This window comes from Pleurodeles waltl, chromosome 6 (assembly GCF_031143425.1).
Source record: "Pleurodeles waltl isolate 20211129_DDA chromosome 6, aPleWal1.hap1.20221129, whole genome shotgun sequence".
Taxonomy (NCBI): Eukaryota; Metazoa; Chordata; class Amphibia; order Caudata; family Salamandridae; genus Pleurodeles; species Pleurodeles waltl.
Window position 1 is genome coordinate 1,587,094,732 of NC_090445.1, and position 21,573 is coordinate 1,587,116,304.

General features: G+C 44.2%; 1 protein-coding gene across 2 annotated transcripts in view; it reads left to right on the forward strand.

Annotated features, from left to right (window-relative positions):
• PNPLA7 (patatin like phospholipase domain containing 7) overlaps positions 1–21,043 on the forward strand; it is a 1,294,112-nt gene extending 1,273,069 nt beyond the window's left edge. The window contains exons 35-36 of one of the 2 annotated variants that reach the window (XM_069241381.1): positions 9,778–9,890; positions 18,987–19,192. In XM_069241381.1, coding sequence (XP_069097482.1) covers positions 9,778–9,890; positions 18,987–19,049 — 176 coding nt within the window. In that variant the 3' untranslated portion in view covers positions 19,050–19,192. Of the gene's footprint in view, positions 1–9,777; positions 9,891–18,986 lie in introns of both variants that reach the window. The other variant, XM_069241380.1, reaches the window with a different exon arrangement.
• Positions 21,044–21,573: the final 530 nt, after the last annotated feature.

Here is a 21,573-nt window from a genome sequence, read left to right on the forward strand (position 1 = left end):
TCCCTTTAACTATATGCGCGTGCCCATAGATTATCTGGGTTCAAGGCCAGCCAGAGTGGGAGTCCTCTCTAAAGGAGAAGAATTCACCTGCAGTCCATCCCAAAGGAGGCTCGTGCACTGCATATGGAAATGCCTGGCAGGCTGTGCATGAACATTACGCAGCATTTACCCCCCTGTGGAAGTAAATGTAAAAACCTCACTCTTCAGCCAGGCAGGCACATCTACATAAAATGGATGGAACTTATTGAATTTAACATCCTTCTCCTGTCTCGCCTCCTTTTATGGGCGAGATGCATGAAAATTAATATGTATGTCCATAAACATCCATTAGGCCTAACAGGAGGAGAGTGCATTTTGCCTGCCAGGAGTTCTTCGGTTTATATTCAGAGCAGCCAGGCTGAAATTGCTCTTTAACACGGCGAGCTCTTATGCCTGCCCTGCCTAATTGTGGTAGTCGTCTTCAGATAGCCCTGATGAATGCAGGGCAAAGCCTGTCAAATGTGTCTCGAACTAGAATTGGTTCATCCTGAATTGCAAGTAGTTCATTTTAGGCTTCATACCTGCTCCCTGCAATGCAAGGCACGCGGCGAGTGGTCCGAACTGAAAGCAGCAGGCAGCTGTCAATCAAGCTCCATGTTGGGGAATAGGCCGAATTGCATGCAGGACCGTAGAGCTGAAATGTCTGATAAAAGCCTCCACCATGACATATCTTGAACTTCATGGACTGATACCCCACATCAAAAGACAAAGGGTGCTGTCTAGCCGGAGACTCGTACCTTATTCAGAGGTGTGAGTGAAAGAAGTCGGTCGGCAATGGAATGCCTCATTAATTCTCCATTTCCGAATAGTTGGGAGGGGGTGGGAGAAGGCAACTATAGTTTAAATCTAAATGTGACATTTTTAAATACTTTCTTGTCTTGATGTAGGGTCTTGATATGAAGTTGTTTGTGGGGACTGGAGACTGCGCGACTGCTGTACAACACAAAACTAATAATGAAGGGCAGCAAGTGTTAGGAAATTCACAAGGGTGGCTCTGGGGGAAAGGGGTCTATTAGCAAGAGGATGTGGCAAGATAGTCAGTCCCAGTTCCTTTACTGGAAGACGTCTGCTACAGGTACTTTTCCGTCCAAAATGTCCCGGAATCTTCAGCCTTTAGCAGATTTTCCAATTCACCAAATGCTTGTGCCATCGTTCCAGTGAGTGTATTTTTTTCGTCAAACTGAAAGGAGGCATTTTTTAATTTTTTGATAACGAAAATGCACAAAACTGCCGGAGAAGAGTTTGAATCTCTACGTTCAAGTTGGACTGCTGCCCATCAGCTGAGTGAATGCCCCGCCCCACTCACGCGCAGTAAGCTGCCACCGGAGTGGATTTTCCTTCAACTGAGTATTGTGAAAATAGAGGCCAGACTCACCGTTAAAATTTGTTTACTATTGGGTTGTAGTGCTCGACTATGTCGATCTGTATGCAAACAAGTAGTTTTGGAAGAGGATTTTCAGTTTTGCAGGTTCCCATTTGCGTGCACATTTCTTGGGTTTCGAGGCGCTGCCTTGGCTCTCACTAACCATTCTCCTCCCTGCTTGTCAGTGACAGTAACTGAGTCTGTTGACTCCAAGTCACGGCCCCCACTCCCAACTCCCTTCTGACTCTCTCCACACTACTTGACTTCACCCTGGGACATCCTCTCCGGTCTCCATTTCAAGGGCGAGAGAGGTGAGGTAAGGACGTCTTCCTATGGCGTCTTTGTTCTTAGGGGCTGGAAAGGGCCTAGGGCCCGAAACCCTGCTTCTCCATTTCCAGACTGGCTGTCAGGTCCTTGTCTCTTTCGCAACTACTAATTTATCTAATCTAGTCAGACCTGCAAGTTTTCTTTTGCTTTCAGTATGGAGTCCAGCATGTCACTCTTCAGGCTGTGATGAAGAGGGTGGTGCCCCACCGTGGTGGGGCCAGCAGAGGAGAGTGAGCTGGATCCTTGGCAGGTTGAGTTTACCATCTCATGGACATTACGTGTAGGTAGCATGGGCAGCAAACAACCCAGCTACAGTCAATTAACAGAGTGCATGCCCGCTTGCGGTGGTCACCAGTGACTGTGCAAGACAGCAGCTTCGAGGAATCCCACCATCGCAGCACGTGCAGCCCGCCCTGATCTAGGAGGGAGACCCCATGTCCGAACAAACTGGGGCTGGGTCATTCAATATAGTTGCAATCCATAATAGTGAGATGCCCTCAAGTCTGTTTTGGTCTCATAAGGCAGATGATCTAGCATTGTCATGATCCCCGGGCTAATGCACAGGATAGTCTGTAGCGTGAGTGACTCCCCATACCCAGGGCCTGACCTCACTCCAGTGGTTCTCTCGGTCGCCCTTGCAGTTCTAGAGGTGGGGGGATCCCCTCGCTATCTGCCTGCCCCAGTGCTGCTCCTGCCAAATCTTCACAGATGTCTCCGTCCCCGGCCTCGCAGTGTTAAGGAGCCGACCAGAGGCTACTGCCACAATGCCGGTGCACTAAATCTGCCTGGCGTCACAAACAGGAGGGCCGGTGCGGCCGCCGTGTAGTATGGAGCAGCAGATCAGGCGGCGCTGCACCCGAGGGAAGCCAGGCGCCACATACCTCCTTATGCTGCACTGTGGCTGGTACGTCCGTTAAGGTGCCCACTGGAGAGGGTTCGAGGGTCCCCACAGGGATCGCAGGTTGAGGGCAGGCAATTTGCCGACCAGAGTCCAATGCGGCCACTCCCAGGCCCAGCAATGCTGCGGGGGTTCCAATAGGCCACTGCCTCTCAGTTGTGCATTAGGAGGTCGTCAAATGCACCAGTGTTCTTCCCCAAGCCCCGGGGCACGGAGTCGGTCTCTGTCGGCCCTGATGTAGACACTATCCGGAGGGCTTTGATAGAGGAATTGCTTGGGAAGGGAAGGCAGCGTTCAAGGGTCCGCCATCCTAGCCCTCGCAGCCACGCCCCCAGAGCTCCGTGTAGTGTTGGACCGCGAGTAATGGATACCATGTAATATCAGTCTCCTTCGGGCAGACAGAGGGACATAAAAGAGCAGGTCTTGATTTTAGGAGTATGCGAAATCCTCGCAATTTGCATTTGCGTGATTACACGACATTTCAGGAAAATTACATGAAATGTAAAACCGCCATTTGGTGCTATATTTTAGTGTGTATGGCATCCTTGCGTCCATTTTGGAGACGAGTATGCATTTGGCTCTAAAGAAAACTGCGCAAAAAACAGAAGCGACTCATACGGCAGCAACTCATGTTCTGATCGGTTACGTTATTTCGGTGCCCTTGCTCTAAAATATTGACACACGTGGCGCATAAGAGCGCAATTTAGAGAATTTTGGGTAACACAAAACTACGGATAGTACAGAAGATTACGTCAGCATAGCAGAAATTTTGCCCGGGCCTAGTCACGAAGCCTGTAGCTAGTGAAAGCTGCCTACGGCTCGTTCTACGGAATGTGTGACTAACTAGGCAGCCAGCCAGCCTCCGTTTGAACTTGCAGTAAGATTTTGAGGGAGACCTAAATGAATCGTAATCACAAAGTCTAGTCACAAGATACCGAGACTAAAAAGGAGTACCTTATTACACGGCAGCTGTATCGTGTGTACAGAGACGACGCGTGCGCCCCCTAGACAGGAGGCCCGTGTCAGCATGTCACAGTGATAGTTACTGTCTGCGGTGTTAATGTGTTGGAGCAGGCACGTGTGTGTCTGTGCTCCGTGTGGGCCGTAAGAAGGTGTCACACACTGTACCTAGCATCGCACAACTGGACGTATTTGTACTGATGATAACCCCAGCAGGCCGGGTTATTTTAACCACCCCGAAGTCACACATCTCCATGACAACAGGCAAAGGCCCCTGTCCCCTAACATGGGAATCCCAGGCATGCAGCATATCCTCAGATGTGTACCCACAAACTGTGGCCTACTGAACTGCCAACATTGGTAAGAATGTGCACAAGTGCTCGGCCCAAAACAAGGAAAAACTAAAGACTCCGGTATCATGGAATATCTGGCACGAGAGACCGTCACTCCAAGGCAGCCAGTGTAAAGGATGTTTACAGATAATAGTGGTAAAATGAATGGCCAGAAACATGGAATCCGCACTGTGTTCCGCCTGGTAGCTGGTGTGTTCCTTTGAAATGCTATGGTTTTGTTCTCGTTCATCTTTTTGATCATATTATTGTCAATTAATGTTAAAACATGCTTACAATCATGTATTTAACAAAATATCAAACTTTAAACCACATTGCTGTAATGAAGAGCTGGCTGTGACGGGTACTCCGTCTGTTCTTTTGTGATTTGGTCTTAGTACTTTTTATGATTTCTGGGTGTCACCTTCTGCTTATGATCAATATTGTGGTTCGAAGGCAAATACTGCATAACTAAGGATTTGCAACACTAACTGCTGATTTTGGCTAAAACATAATTGCTTCTAGTTGAGTAGGACAGATGTTACAGACATTGCAATTTACTAGTTTAATCTAGAGATGTTCATGTCCATACTTTGTTAATTTCTGGGTTCAGATTTTCACAAGGTGACAACCTCTCAGCAACTTACTGACTCATCAGCACCGTTGGTGCCCTGTACTTTCTGGGGTTCTCTTCCTGGGATACATATAACTAATGTATTGTAGGTCTTGATGTGTCATGAGAGGTGTTTTTGAGGTTTCTTGATTTAAACAATAAGGCCACACGAGTCCCACTCACATAATTACAATTGAATGGGACAGAGAAGGGTTATTTCTTGATGAAGAAACAGACTTTTTTCAAACATTAGGACAAGATTCAAGACCAGGGTCTAACAAACAAAATGCATGTTTTACAACGGTATAAGATATGCATAAACCTATTTCTGCTTCTGCAGGTACTCTTTATATTAATTAGGCTGCAGTCATAATTCTCTTTGAATCATTTACTTCACTGGCAAAGCAAATTCATTTGCTTCATGCTGTTATTCAAACATCCATGTACTTAAGAGTGGTTAGGATGCCGAATAACCTAATTGATTTCATACAGCAGTTTTAAGGCATGGTCGGTTATTCCTTTTGCCTAATTTTAAAGTCCCACAAAGTGGGATACTCACAGAATAACTACTTAACTTTCAAACTGTAATGCAGATCTGTTGCTTGTCAAATAAACATGATTTCAGCTGTCCTGCAGAGCAATACAAAAAAATAATCATCACACTGATTAAAACTTAGCCAATATGGTCAGAATAAGTACTACGTCTTATGTTGTAGGAAAAGTTTATATCTAGGTTGTTTTTTAGGCTTAGGAGTGTAACTGCAACTGTTTTACAGAACGTGATCACTCAAAGGAGAAGTGGACTAGCTGAGAAGGGTATTGAAATAAAGTTGTTGCTATGTTTCAATGCTGTGAAGTATACATAAAAGTGATGGATAGAACACGCAAGTTAACCTCAGACAATGGTAGTTACTCAGGGCACATTCCAGCCCAGGTTGGGTCGAAACTGAGGGGGCATGGTGTGCAAAATAACAATGGATTGGGATGCGGCCAAGTAATTGCCAGTTCCTGAGATTAATTCAAGCATTCTACGTATGACTTTTTTGTATACCTCAGTGAGATCGCTGTGCACAGACGTGGATTCCTGCATACTACCACTGGGACCAAGCAATACCCAACTGAGGAGCCTTAATAAGGGTGAAACCGGTCTTGGGTTGCCTGTGCTCTAGTTCAGGGAGGGGCAGGCAGTTCAAGCTGGACCATTCCTAATGGAGCAGGGTCAAAACTGATTTGCATATGGCTAGGTCCAAACAGAGGAGGCATGGTGGGCAAAAGAACGATAGATTTGAATGCATCCCAAGCAATTACTAGTGGCTGAGATTATTTCAAGCATTTCATCCATCATTTGTTTTGTATTCTTCACGGTGACACCTAAAATGGGACAGCTATGCCAGACGTTGGTCCTGTGCACACTGTACCCATTTGATGAACCCTAAAAAGTGTGGAACTGGTCTTGGGCTGCTTGTGTTCTGGTTCAGGGAGGGCCTTTTTTGTATAGTTCAGTGCAACACCCTAGGTGGGACAGCGATGTCCAGGCGTGGGTCCCTTGCACACTGTACCCATCTGATGAACCCTTATAAGTGCGAAACTGGTCTTCGGTTGCTTATGTTCTGGTTCAGGAAGGGCCTGGCAGATCAAGCTGGACTGTTCCTATTGGATCAGGGTAAAAACTGATTTGCATATGTCTGGGTTCAAATTAAGGTGGCCTGGTGGGCAAAAGAACCATGGATTGGGATGAGGCCTGAGTAATTACCAGGGGCTGAGATTAATTCAAGCAATCCATTCATCACTTTTATGTATACTTCAGTGTTCTGAAAGAGACTTCTAGCTGCAGATTCTTCACCTTTTGAATATTCACCAGGGATGGCTGGATCTGGAAACTTTTAAGCAGTACCTATGTGCACCAAAAGATGTGGCCCTGTACTGATGCCGTTCCACTCCGGAAATCACATGCAGGACTCATATAGGCGCCACTCCCATGCTCCAAATCTTTAGGTAAATTTGAAAGGAAATACACAACTTCAAAGTGGGATCTGCTCCCTTGCAACACTCATATTTGCTTGAGCTAGTGCGGGGTAGGCACCGATCTTCTCGAAAGCGCTCCCAGAGTCGACTGACTTCGGAGCCGAGCAGCAACTTCTGCCAGCACAACCAGAGTTTCCTGGATCAAATGCCACACCTCCACACCTGTTCATATTGAAGAGTTCCGCACAGCCGTGCTCTGTTTTTCGGATCCCTTCTGACTTCCTCTGGTTCGCCTTTGGGCCACAATGAGCTGCAAGGCTCTCCACCTGGAGTTCCAGCAGTGGGTTTGCCATCTGCGCCGGTTGGACCCTCCGAGCCCGTTTTGAATCTCGTTCTGCTTTGGAACCTGGATCAGGTCTGAGACATGTGCCATCCCTGGGTTTCTCAATGCCCATGCTGTCTGTCGACACCAAAGGAGGAACCAACTGTTCTCTCTGATGTCTTGTAAACACTGGTCTGACCTTGACTGATGTTCCTCCTGAATCTGACCAAGGCGCCCCTTTCTCTACTGAACGTTCCTATTCCGCAAGGAGAGCAGCCTACTTTACATTCCTTTTTTGACACTGATTCAGATGACTATGACCAGGGTAATGCGTTTGCTCAGCCCTATGCTAATAGTTGGTATGACTGACAGCTTGCAGGAGGCTAGTGGCCTCAACACCTTTCCCAAGACACCCCTTTTTTGTCCTCCTGGACCCACCACAGAGGAATGAATCTGCGTCTTACACTACAGTTACACGTAGGACAGCTGAAGTTCTTGAGCTCCTCCTCCATGCTATGGAGGTTAAACCTAACGTTCTGAGGTGCTGCATTCTAGACAGACTTCTGCTGAGCCTCTTTTCCTATTTAACAAAGCTTTGACACACAATTTATTAGGGTCTTTGGCCAAACCTTGCTCAGGGTCAGCCAACAAGTTGCTAGGCACCCTTGTCCTGCTCCGGGCTACCCCGCTTTTATCTTGCAGCATCCTTCACCAGATTGCCTTGTTGTTCAGGCTTCCACAAGTCAGCTTAATCCCGTGCCTTTCCTTCCACTCCTCCTGATAGGTAATCTAAATGTGTGGAAACATTTGGCAAGAGGATCTTTTCTTCCTCCACCCTAGCACACCACACTGTCAACACCAGTTGCTTGTTCGGCTGTTACACCCATGCCCTTTAAGATTCGGTGGCTCAAGTCCTCCGAGGTGTTCCTGACGATCTTAGCCATGTCTTTCCCCAAATAGTTCTAGAAGGACATGAAGCAGCCAAGTTCACAATACTTTGTGGCTTGGACCCCCCCCCCCCCCCCGTTGATTCCCTCGAGCAACCTATCTGCACCAGTGCCTTTAGTCATTCACTGCCATGTGTGGCTGCAATCTGCTGGGTTCTCTAGTGATGTTCAGTCTTCAATAATGGACATGCCCTTTGACCGGACGTGCGTGTTCACGGACAAGGCTGACTGCCCTAAAGCGGTTTAATGATAACAGAGCTACTACTCGCTCTGTGGGCCTTTGTCTCTCCTCGCCAACTGCACCAGTTTCAGCACTCCTTTAGCAGTTTTGGATGAGACACCCCTTACCGCCAGCCTGTCCAATCCCTCACCAGAACAGACTCGTCCCAAGTAATCCTAGTGGCTCCAGATTGGACACAGTGAGCGTGTATCTAGAACTCCTGGGCTCTGAGCATATGTCTCTCATCAGGCTTCCCTTACAGGAAGACCTTCTGTTGTTGGAACAGAGCAAGGTTCTGCACCCGGGCCTTCTCAGTCTCCACCTTCATTGTTGAAGATTGAGTGGTGATAGCTGAACGCCTTCGACCTGCCTCAGGAGGTAGTTGATGTCAACTTGGCTGCAAGGCATTCCTCGACAAAAACTGTATACGCCTGTTGTTGGGACAAATTTGTGGCTTTATGCGGCACTCACCAGCTTGACACCTCCAGTTCAAGTTATCTGATGTTTTGTTGTTTGTTCTGTCTTTCTCCCTGCAAGGACTTGCTTTGGGCACAGTTAAGGGTAATCTTTAAGCTCTTGTGGGCTTCTTATGGTCGCCAGATCAGCCCTCACTGTTTGTCATCGGTTGTAATGTAATTTTTGAAAAAGCTACTACATAGGTTGCCCTTTTTTTCCTTTTGTGACGTCCCAACAGGACTTTAATCTGGTTTTGACTTATCTGAAGTGCACTCCGTTCGAGCCGCTTCACAGCTAGTCAAGCCCAGCCTAGGAATCTTCACACTGCCTACCCATTTGCTTTTGGGGCGCTTTGTCTGGGGGCGCTGATAGTCTTAGTAAACTTTTGAGGTACAAGTCTCAAAGAGACAAAGGGAGCTCAGAGCTGCTTCTGGAGGCACGAAAAGAAAAAAAAACTGACGGCGCGCTTGAGTGGTGCCTACATAGACCTCATATGTCATTTCCGAAATGGAACAGCGTCTGTGCGGAACCACAAGGCACCTCCTTCCGGCGCACAGACGTACTGCTGAAAAGATTCCGGCTGGGAAATATTCAAAAGATGAAGAACCTGCAGCTAGATAATGCCTCAGCTAGAAAGAGTGTTACCAAAAGTAGGTAAGTAACCTGTTCTTTTGTTGCAGGGCAGCAATAAATATTTTATTAGTAATACTACTGTGTATGATGAATGTCTTGTGAATGTGAAAAACGTCTGAGTTGTATAGCGGTCTCACAGTGTGTTCAGTTGTGATAATTGGCATCCACCACATAATTTACAAGATAAATTGCTTTCGCATTGCCATGTAAATAGCCTTTTGCAAGCAAAAGACATCAGCCAACCGTGCCGCATGGCTCTGCATTGCAGCATAATCCTAGGTACCCTGGCAGTAGTAAAGAGAGTAAAGAAGGTAAAGATGCTCTCTGTGCCTGCGCACTGGTGGACAGCGTGAAATGTATGCCAAGCTGAATGCGTTAGAAATACAGGTTTATGAGAAACAAACATACAACGAAGTACGATTTTGAAGTAAATCAATAGGTTGAAGAAAGGACAAATTTGCACAACTGTTACACAATTTTCTTTTAGAAATGCTTATATCTCTTTCGGCGACCTGTGAAAAAAAACTGCAAACCTGTTGTCTTCATCTGAACCATCTTTGGGCTTTACGTGTTGACAGTTCATGAATGCTGATGGGTTTGCTTGCGTTTTAAATGTAAAACAGGAGCATAAGTGACCAGAATTTTTGTTGTTGTTACAAAATGAAAGCCACACTTATAAAGCACGTTTTTCTTTCCCCTCCCTAGACGAGTCAGACTATCAGACGGAGTATGAAGAGGAAGAAAACGCAGATTCGCCCAGAGAGGATTATGTTAATTTTCTCAGTAATCCAAGCGAAGACCTGCTGGTCTCTGAGAGTGTGAGTAATAGTCTATGCTAAACATGTCTTTATCCCGTTCTCTCGATTATGAAAAATTCAGTCATTAAAACGGAAGCTATTTTGTTTAGTCGGGGTGAAGGGAAAAGTGTAATTTTGAATCTGAACGGGAATAAACTTGATATCTTTCAACATAGTGAGCCTGCATCACTGTTACCCAAACATTTCAGCCTTGACTGTTTGGGAGCATGCATCACCCCTTTCCCACGAAGGGGCATTGGAGGATTTTTCGTTTGATCTCGGCCTTTAAGCTAGAGGCCCAGTGACTGTGGTTCCTCTTGTTGATTCTGTAAACATTAGAACCATCTCTCGAGGCCTTAAGGAGTGGTTTAAAGGTGCAGTTGAACCTCACTCTAAATACCAGTACCTAATGGGAAGTCGTGGAATGAGGACTATTGTTGCCTTCACCAATTGGATATCATATTCCTTGAGCACCTTGAAAGGGTGATAACTCGAACACCCTGCGCTAGTATGCACTCTGGTAGAAAACTGATGTTGTGGGCCAGTTGAACTTCTAACTAGTTTTCTCCCTAAACTTTGTCCAGCAACCTACGCTCATTCACTGTTAAGTCCTGGTGAAACTTTTAAGTGAACACTAACACTTAAGTTTTGGGGGCAGTTCTCTCATTCCAGTAGGCTGCGATTCCTAGTTAAGTTTTTGTTATTTTTTAAATGTTTTAATACGTTTATGAACTTTAAGTAGTGTTTGCAGATTTGCTGCCACATAGGTTTAAATCTAGTTAGTGGTATCTTAATGCAAAGAGTGCAACACAGCAACAAAGACAAAGGCTGGCAAACCAGAGACGGCATGGTACATTTGCATTATTCTTACACCTTTGTCCATTCAAAAACGCTGCAGAAATACACGGAATAAAATGGAAATAATTCTGCAAGTAGGTAAAGACTGTCAATTTTCATCTCATAGAAATCCATTGTCCATAACCCCCTATTTTGTGTACCTTATGACTACTCCAGGCCCAGACTAGATCTCAAAACCTTTTCCCCAGCAACAGCTCTCACGAATAGTCAGCCCATCCAGCTACAACCCCACCTCCCACTGATGTGACTTTGGAGTACAGCGACTGCATCACATGTCTGCTCTAAAAATTTCAGGGTTCAACCTGTTTCCCAGGTACCACAAGATGATGTCTTTGTGGACACACAAGACATCTGTGTATGGTATCTCTGCTTATTAAGATGGATTGGTCTGCAACACTTTGTTCATTATTGCATCCAAGGGCCTTATGGTAACAAGAAGCCAAGCTATTTTTTGCCAAAGCCCACATGGGCATCATGAAGCATTCCCCTTTTATAATTCTCCAAAAAGGAAATGATCCCTCAAAAGATCTTCCCACAAAAATCCAAAAACCGTCATAGAAAGTGGGACCAATTCTGTAAGGCAACAGTCTAGCTCCAAGCCGTTCCTTGCTGCCAAACTCTTCCCTGTTTTCAAAGACAATTCAGGGAACGCAAAAGTTGAAGCCAGACTTTCTGACTCAGTTGGAGAAAATCAAACAGGGTTGATGCATTCCTGCTGGCTATGGTTGACATCTTTAGGATTGCTTCTGTGCCCTGTAAGCCACTTCTGAAAGTGAGCCAGGTTTGGCAATTTTGATGGATACTTATACCTGCAGATTACTCACATGTCAGACAATCCCCAGGCGACAGACTGGATCTGGAAAACTTAAAATCCTCGATGCTACCTGTAGAGGGAGCTAGACTCAGTTGGTGCCAGAAGAAATGTCAAGCCAAGTCCCTGAGTCCATAAAGTGCCTGCTTCAGCACATTGTCAGTTCCCTTTTTTCCACACCTTCGACACAGATTGGGGCTTCGATTGCTATTTTTTGTTTGTTTTGTTTCAATTATAAGCAGTACTAATGTCTCCACCTAAGAAATCAGGGTTTAAACCATGTAGATATTTTGAAGGACAGACATCCATCCATCACGGACCCCCATTCCATCTGTTTGCCACGGGCGACCATCGACTTCGTGAAACATTCTCAACGTTATTTCTGTTCTCCATCTTCTTCATCCTCCAAACAAAGGAGATTCCAAAAGAAATCTTAAAAGTCCAAAGGTAAGTCTCCTAGATGTTCTCCGACCCCTACAAGACATGTGTTCTCAGAACCGGAGTTGGTCGAAATCCCAGCTCAGGATCCTCCATGCAGTCTTTCTCCTCCACTACGACCGGATCCAAACAGATTTCTAACCGTGCCTAGAACATTCAGCACCAGCTCCTGTGCCTGAACTTTCAACATAACAGTTCCCCGCCTTTCGGACGACAGGCTCGGATCCAGCGGCATTTGTCAGTGCTATGTATGACTTCTTTGCAGAGTCATAGATGCTGTATGGACCCCCGTCAGGCTTGATGGCCCCAGCATGGCTTCGGCTCTTCATGCTATTTCAGCCAAAGCTGTTCAACGCCCGCCCCTTTGGATCTGGCACCTGTGCCCTGCTTTGATCCATAACTCTGATATTTGTGTCCGGTCGATGATCAGGATTCAGACATTCTTCTTCTCCATTACAGTGTTGGTGCTGGCTTCTTCTTGGATTTGCAAAATGAAAGTGGTCTGGGTGTATTACCAGAATGGGACATAACTTACTCCCTGGTTCTCTTTCAGAGGAAGTATTTTTGTTCACAAAAGTGATACAAAAAGAAGCAAGCACTTGGGTAGATTTTACTTACCACATAAGCCAACCTGGACATTTTCAGAGATGTATTATACTCTTCCTCTACAGTTTCAGAGCCCCTGCTTCTTTTCAAGTAGACATTTTTAGAACCTGTTAGGGCTGTCTGGGCAAAAGTCCTTTTAAGCCCAGAAGTCCACAGACAAATTACTAGACAACAAAGGCCTCCTCCATGTGATCCAGAATTGTTTTCTTCACTCCCCTTTCCAGCTTACTAGCTACCTCTTCGAAATTGAACCCAAAGTGCCTTTATGACTGCTCTTTCGGAACAAGAGTCCAAAGTTTGTACTTTATGGGGTGCAAAGTCTTCGCTTCCGGAAGCCTTACCCTTTACACCGTGAATGCCACATGCTTTTTGGGGCGCTATATCCACGTCCTGTGGGAAGGGTAGCCCCCTTTTCCGGAGACAAATGGTAGCCATTTTTCATGTTTTTCATGTTTCAAGATACTACAAATGCCAGGGCATGATACTTAAATAGAACTTTAAAGAAAATCGTATTTATTCAGTTTTTACGTGGCCTCTCTGTCTTTGTCAGATATCATTAAAGCAACTTTAGTACACAATTTAAAGTTCTTTCATATATTTACTATTTAAAATATGTACTGATATGAGGAATAAATGCCAGCTCTAAGTAGTTTTCCCGTTTCTTTGTTAATTAATTTTTGTTTTTTACCTGCTGGAATATTAATAATTTTGCCTGAGCACATGAAGAACCCTACTGTGATTTAGCCAACAACAGTTTGAATGTTCCAAACAGATCCTGAAGTATGGCCTGTATTCTGTAGACACCATAGCCCGACATGAGCACAGTCATCCATCCCACTGTATCACCATGCGTTGACAGGTTCCATTGCACTTTTGGGGAATGTTTAAATGACACTTCTGGACACCTCCATTCATGGGGGAGCACCTGTTATGAGATAAAGCCGACTCCTCTCTGGAACTCTTCTAGAATGGCTGGGCAGTGGCACACAGACTGGGTCTAGTGTATCCTGGTTTTGTTAGCCCTCAATGGGGGAGATTGGTTGGTGTACCTACACTTCCAGACACCTGTATTCAACTGCCAATCCACCAGGCAGTACCTGAGGTTTCTGTGGGTTCACAGCACTACCAGTTTGTGGTTTTGCTTTTGGACTGCCATCTCCTCAGTGAGTATTCATGAAGGTAATGTCCAAAGAATAGCTTGACTAGAGAGGTCAGGAGTTCATCTTTTTTTCTACTTGGACAACTGGCTGCTGAAGGCATGGTCTCCTCTTGTGGTCTCAGAACATTGTTAGCGAATGATGGCTCTTCTTCAGGACCGGGATTCAAAGTCAGCATCCTTAGGGCCCATCTTGCATGCAAACAGGTTTTGGCATTCTTAGCTGCCTGCTAGATGCCACCATTACGCAGTTCTTTCCTCCTCCTCAGAGGATTGCAGATATTCATGATTTCATTCCAATGCTTCAGGCTGGGACACCAGTCCTAGTTCAGCAAGCCCTACACTTGCTGGTTTCATGCATTATGTTGATGCTGCACACCAGGGAGCAGATGAGAGCCCTTTATTGGTGCATAAGGAAGCAGATGCTGCACGATCAGGGCAGCCGCTCAGCTCAGATGCTGATCTTTAACTCTGTTGTCCCACGTCTGCACTAGTGAATGTGACACTCCAGTCTGGTGGTGGGTCATCCCTTCAGACCTCCAAAGTTTCAGAAAACCATTGGGACTGTGGTCCATGTCTGGGCACTGTCTACACATAAATGTTTTGGAGCTGCAGTTGTGTTCCTTCCATCTCTGGGAGTGCCAATCAGGTTCATTTTGACAGTGGACCTCATGTTGAAAGGCAATTTGGCTGTGACAGTGGACACAGTGGTAGATCATTTTCCTGGGTAGCAGCACACCCTGTGGGCACCCTCAATGTGATAGTGATCGATTTGAGTCACCTTTGTTTGAAGGACCACAAGTGTAAACTTACTTATTAGAGGGATGAGAAAAGTAATCTTATCCAGATTTGAATGTCACTGTGATTTCTTTGTCACACCCCAGAACATGAAGTGTCTTCAGTTTTGTGCTATGCGAGTCACTCTGAATTAATCCATTGCTCACACATTGATTGCATTCAAAGATGTTGGGAGATCAAGCATAGTTGATCCTGAACACCCTGACTGAATGTTAAGGATTTGGTTCAGAAACAGCCTCAGGATCTGACATAGGAGGCACAGCTCCTGTCAACACCGAAATCAATGTCATACTACCCCCATCCAGCTCTCTGTCAGAATTGGCAATGAGTAAGTGGATGGGACCACCCGGGGGCACGAGTGGCACCGTAAGTGTTGGCATAGTTCGATATGGTACGACCAATGTTGTTCCAGATCCAAGCATGGATACATGGCTGCCCCTCGGAGCTGAGTCCTTAACTGCCAGTGCATAACTCGAAGTGGCCCCTTCTGACTCTGCAGGGCCTGAAGGCGCTCTGGCAGTGTTGGACTGCCCAAAAATTAGGATTATATTGCCTCATAAAACTCTTTTAGCTGTGCAGGGGTCACTCTGGCTCCCGGAAACTCGGGGAGGCGCAGAGTTGGCCCAGACATAGGCTCCTCAGATGGAGAACTAGAAAAATGACGCTCCCACTCCCTCATCGGCCGATGGACAGGGTGAAGTCGAATGTTAAGCTTTCTTTGAATCTTTCTTGTGCCTCGACTTACCCAATCATCCCGAGGAATTGGAGTGGGGCGACGACAAAGGTGGACTCCGTGACCACACCCAGGACTTTCCTCTCAACTGGGACCTCGAGCTGCCATCAGCTTCAGTGGCTGCTCCCACAAAGCCTTCAGATGCATGGCCTGACACTCATAGCATGACTGCTCCAATCTCCAAATGCACAAAAGGTGTGGATCCGTGGCAAACATCGCCCGATGACAGGATCTGCAGGACTTGAACCTGGTCTTCCTGGATGACATCCTCAACACACCAGGAGTTGTATAGCACGAAAAAAAACTTTGACAAAAAGTCGAAAAAGGCCAATCATAAAATGACTGAGGGGTAGCCCTCTTCAGATAGGAGCTGTATGGCAAAGAAAGAAAAGAACTGAGGACAAAACTGGAGGCGATTGATGCCACCTAATGGCACACAGTAGTACTGCTCGAGAAAGATCTCTGGATCCAGTCTGATACCTGGGGGAAATTCAAAAGGTAAGGAATCTGCAACTAGAGTATGTCTCCTCCAGATAACGTCTTACCAAAAGTAAGTAACTTGTTCTTTTGTGCTATTTAATTCACACTGAATTAATCCCTAGCTTGCACACTGATTGCATTCGAAGATGTGGGGACATTAAGCAGAGTTGACCCTTATCACCCGGACTGATTGATAAGGATTTGGTTCTGGTTGATTTGTTGTAATTCAGAACTCTGCTCTCTCTTGCTATACTGAACAGGATGAAGCTGCTTTTTCAGGAGTATAATCAGGTCTTTTATCCAATCCTTAGAAGCAAACACTGCTGATTCATGTGTGAAGTTTGATTGGGGCCAAGTAGTCATTCTTCTTGCCTTTTGAGAATGCAAACGTTATCATGTGGGTCACTGGCACAGATTAGTCCATTAGTGTGAGTCACAAGGTCTGTGACCATTTCAGTCCTGTCTTTCCAGCAGGGCCTGACATAGTCCTGAAAGACCCTCAGATCTGCATTTGTGCTTCTTCTCCTATGACCATGGCTTCTTCCCAGAGGCTCCTCAGTTATTGACATCTACCAAGCAAACCATGAGTTCATCTTTACATACTTTTGGTAAACATGACTGCCTCATGCCCCAAGCAGGTGGGTGCCATTATTTTGCCAGGGCTGTGCGACAAGACTTCTTGGTTAAACAGTACTGCTTCATCCCACCTCCCAAAGGTTATTGCGTTGGGACTTATTCAAAAAGTGGCAAAGCTGCAGGAAAAAGCATCCATCAGAAGATAGAGTTACTTACCTTGCCCTCCCTTCTTCAGTGATGAGTTTGTGCCTTGATTAATAAGATCCCAGGGAATGCAAAAGTGTTGTGGTGTGTTTGTTGGTGTCCTTGTTGCTCTATTGCCTCCTGTCAGCACACCAAGATGAAGTACAGGAAAAGGGCCAGAAACTGACAGTAGAGCAAAAGCTTGTGCCTTACATTATTCATTTTCTTCACATCAGGCGTGGGCAGTCGCAGCAGAGGGTGCATGCTTCCACCTGGCAATGGTGGAGAGCTACTTCCAGATCCAGTCTGGTGCCCCGAGGATATTCATAAGACAAAGAGTAAAGATAATGTATCCGCCGGAAACATCATTACAGTAGATAAGCAGCTTTTTTGATGCTTTTTAAAATAAATTATTACCTATAACTAGACACTGACTTTGCCTATGCTTGCAAACTAATCCTATCACCACCACCTCCTGGAGAAATTGTGACCTTTGACATAAAAGTGCTCAAAGGGAGTAACTTGGTCATCAATTTGTAGTTTAGTGGTAAATTATATACAGGTGATAAATTACATCAACCATGGATTCTTCCCAGTGGCTACTGTAGAATCAAGAGAAAATAATTTACAGTGAGTGCCAGTATCGCAGGTCAAGAAACACATCAAACATGGGTAGTCCCACACTGTCCGACCAGGGTCTATCATGTGGTATATTGAGGTTATTACAGAGGCAGCAGAAACTTATGAATCTAAGGTTTCCAGGAGCTTGCCTTAGAGATCTGATGGTTAGAAGAGAAATTCCATCATAAGTAGAAAAATTTACCAGGCCTAATCACACAGTAGAAACTTCCTTATACAGTGTTTACTTGAGACTTAGTCATACCGCTGGACTGTAGTATAAGAGCAAAGTGCTTAGATTTAAATTTGAAGCTTTTGAAGGGAAAGCAAATGAGATACTGAAGATTTGTGGGAAACTTATAAATTTCAGTTTGAAGTTAATGTGTCACTAACAAAGCGGAAAGCTCACAGTTTAAACTGAAAATACCCTTTGATTACCTAGCAATACAACTAAAAACATTTAGCAAATTATTTGAGTCTAAGATAAAAATGTGTTTGCTAACTTCAGCGTCTAAAAAGCATTAAAATCTTAAGCAATTAACAAAAACATATATTACTTTTCTCAGTGTGGCACTGAGGAGACAAGCTGTTTGAAACAGCTGCACTACCTTAAAGCCAATTTCCTTTCTTCATCTCCAGGACACAAGTAAAGTTCTTAGAACAACTTCTCAAATATTTATGTCTGATTAAAACCTGCAAACTCATACATAATTTGGCTTCAGACATGTGCATCTCCCCCCCCCCCCCCCAAAAAAAAACAAATATCAAACTAGATACATTAAAGCAATCCAAACGGAAAGACCATCATGTAAACATCTCTGATGAAATCCTTTTAGGGTGTCTTTGTGGAGAAAATAAGATGGTTGTAAGATACTGACTGAGAGAGATACCTGTGGAAATATCTGGAGCACAGTTGAATTGCAGCCATTATCAGTTTGGTTTCAGTTTGAGAATGCATTTTCTAAGGTTATTTAGAGGTTCGCCTAAAAAGCCTTACTTTTATAGATCAGTGTGGATTGCTGATACACATTTAGATGTATTCTCTGGTAATTGTACAATTTTGGATGGAGATCCTCACTGCTCTGAAATGTATGTTAGCTGTAAAGATCCTCTGTGATATGGAGGTGATGAGGTTACATCTCCTTGCTGGAGATGTTTAACAAATGGGCTCCTCACCTCATGCCAGGTTCTTACCTCTTGGAGCAAAGGCACATATGATAAAAAACTTTCTACATTGGTTATTAAATGGATATTTAAAATATGAAGCACAGTTGTAGTAAAGCTAGCGACTTACAATTTGAATGACCATTCCAAACGATTTTATGACATGTGGCAATCAAGTTGAATTCAGATCACCCAGAAGAGAGAACTGCCGTATCATACTTATAGGCACTAAACAGTTTTGTTTAATGAAGGACACAAAGAAACCTTTATGCTTTCTTGCAAAAAAAAATCTTTCAAGTCACAACCAATGGCAGTGACTTGTCAAAACATGTCCCAAGAATTGTTTCTTGTCATTTTGTACGGTAATAACTGGCATGTCGGAGCAGAGTCAAGGAAGGCTCTGGGTTGTGCTTTTCAAAACCAAACCTATTGATTTGCAGCCATTTTCTCTTATAATTAAATGTAATCATAAGAATGCTTGTATTCTAAAATACATCTTTAACATACCATCACTTTTTTTAGATAATGTATTACACGTTCCTCAAACTAAGGACAAGTGGGGAGGGTGTGAGCTACTAGAACCAAACTTTAAGGTGCATTTACATTATTCAATGTGAAGAGTAAGCATCAGTGCTTCACAGGACGAAGAATCTGAGAGACTCGTCTAACAAATGTTTTTCATTCTTTTATCCCAAGGATGAAGATGACGAAGTGGAATTAAGACAACGTGCCACAGCAAAGCGACCAGAGATGAGATAAACAAAAAGCAATTAATTGATTTTAATCCAGTACACCTTCAGCCCTGAGGAATCAGTCCTAGTGTATAATCAAACATGGCTGGCGATCAACTGGCCACAAACATATTTTTTTATTAAGAACAAAGCCGTTTTCCTTTACCGGGTTTTTACTTTTTGCTACTTTGTGGTTATATTATCTGTGAATGATTTCCACAGCCACAGGCTTCACGACCTTAGAGTCTGTTTGGGATGTCTTGTTGGAACGTGTTTTTGAGATATTCGGGGGGGTCATTGCTGGAGACAGTAGACTCTTGGTATCAATCTTGCCTGGTTATTTGGAACTGATATGATACAACTGGAAAGGACTACAAAGGCAGGTGTCAAGCAATTTGGTGTGTTTTCCGGCAGAAAATAAGGTTATCTTTTGTTACAACCAAAGAATTATGTTCCGTTTAAAAACCGGTGATGTTGTGGCCTTTCATTCCTTCTGCTACCTCCTTGTGAAATGAACATCAACGTTAATGCTTGGATTATTGTTAGACCCCTGTAACTAATTTGGACTAAGTAACCTTGTTAAATGTTCTTCTGATGGCCCTCACACTCAGAGTTCTCAGGCATTGCATGATTTCATAGCTACGAAATACCAGTTAATCCCCTTGTGTAGTTTACTTTACATCAGACACTCCAGCCAGATTGTGCCTTTCTCGATCGCCAAGGAATATGTGTTATGAAGTGCCTTACTGTCTGTTCTGATCAAGGCTTCCATCAATACTGCCTGTGAATTGCTTCTTAACAGCTGGTATTCTCCATTTGGTAAACATTTTGAAAATAAGGTGTAGATTATTTGGTAATCGTCCTTGTTCCAGAGAACACTATGCTGCAGTTAAAGATATCAAAGGGCCAGAAGATGCTGCACAGCTCTAGGCATAGTAGTGGTCATTGCCTCTCCTGTCAAAAGGCTCATTAAAATTGAAAAGCACTTTGAGCTGCTTCCTAAAGTATTTCATCATGCAAGGGTCTTGCCTTAAAGATTTGTTGGCAATAAAACACCTTGAACCATCAGTTCCACATGTTAGCACTTCATAGCCACAATTGGAATAGTTCGTTCCTTAATGCAGACTTGGAACTGTTTTCCGAAGAACACTCATTTGACCCTCTATAATTCTCACAAGGAGAGAGTGCACGATGCAGCAACTCAGCCTGTGGGTTAGAGTTAGGTTCTGCTCAAAAGTACGCCCAATCTCTTGATCTTAATATTGGTTATGTTATACCGAGATCCGTATATCTGTTTTAACAAACATCCCATTTAACATGCAAAACTTCAACAAGGTATTAGAAGTCTTTGTAATACATAACATGTCAGGTCCTTTTGTACTTTACCACTTCCTGCGGTTAGCAGTGTGCACAGAGATATGCATATCACAGTGAAGCTTATATGTTCCTCAACATTTCTTGTTTGCCCACCCGTAGGTCAAAGGCTGATAGAACCATACTAATCTCTAACTTATGAGTGTTTCTGTTTAAGCAAATGTCACATGTTTTGCATTAGCGAGCTGAGCTTTTCATCCACATCGGATGTTTTAATATGAACTGTAAATTCAGGACAGCTGCTCATTCATTCTTGAAATCCGAGCTTCATTTCAGACAATGGACACGTGATACCATGTTCAGGATATTGATCGTAAATCTAAGTGTTCTGCACAATATAAACATAATGCGTGGCACTGAAAATATGTATGGACACGGACACCACGTAATCTCACCTCTTTCCTAGGAAGAGTTCCAGAATCCGTTTGAGATCATTTTAAGTCTTCTAACACCAGTCGTCACCCCGGAGGAACCTGCCTCGAGAAGACACTTCCATAGGTCTTCAAGCAAAGCTGTAAACCAGCAAAGGCAGCGAACGCATCAGAAATCCCAGAGTAACACCAGTACCAACTAGTCAGCGCTGCACTGCCCACAGAATCAATCAAGTCATGTTTGTTACTGACTTATCACCCATGAAACTTTACAATCAAAAACACAAAAAAGCATGCCAGTAAATCCATAACACACTTCTTATAGCAACTGTACCTTATAATACCATACCTACAGAGTCTGGCTTCGTTTCTATTTCGGATAGGAATTAGAACTAATGAAATAATCAACAAAAATACTTTTAGATGGCTTCAATTCAATATAACTTGGCTGGGAGTACAGTTTAAGTTAAATGAAGACGAAATGCCAACATTGATTCAGCAGGTGACAGGAAAACATGCTTTATCCGCTCAATAGTTGTCTACCTCCAACCGTACCACCTGCGATTCTTCACCTCTTTTGGCACCATCTGCTCACACAGTCTTTAAATAAAGTAGCCCTACTTTTGACAGAATGTCCATTGTGGGTTTGTTAAAATTGATCTTATTCTGCCTTGGTCACCCGTCCTCTTTTGTGGATATTTGTTTTTCTGTTTTTTGGATTTACGTGACCAAAAATCTACACTTCAACCCAAAATAGAACAATGTTTGCTTACAAAAAATGCATAGATTTGAGGAGTGATAAGGTCA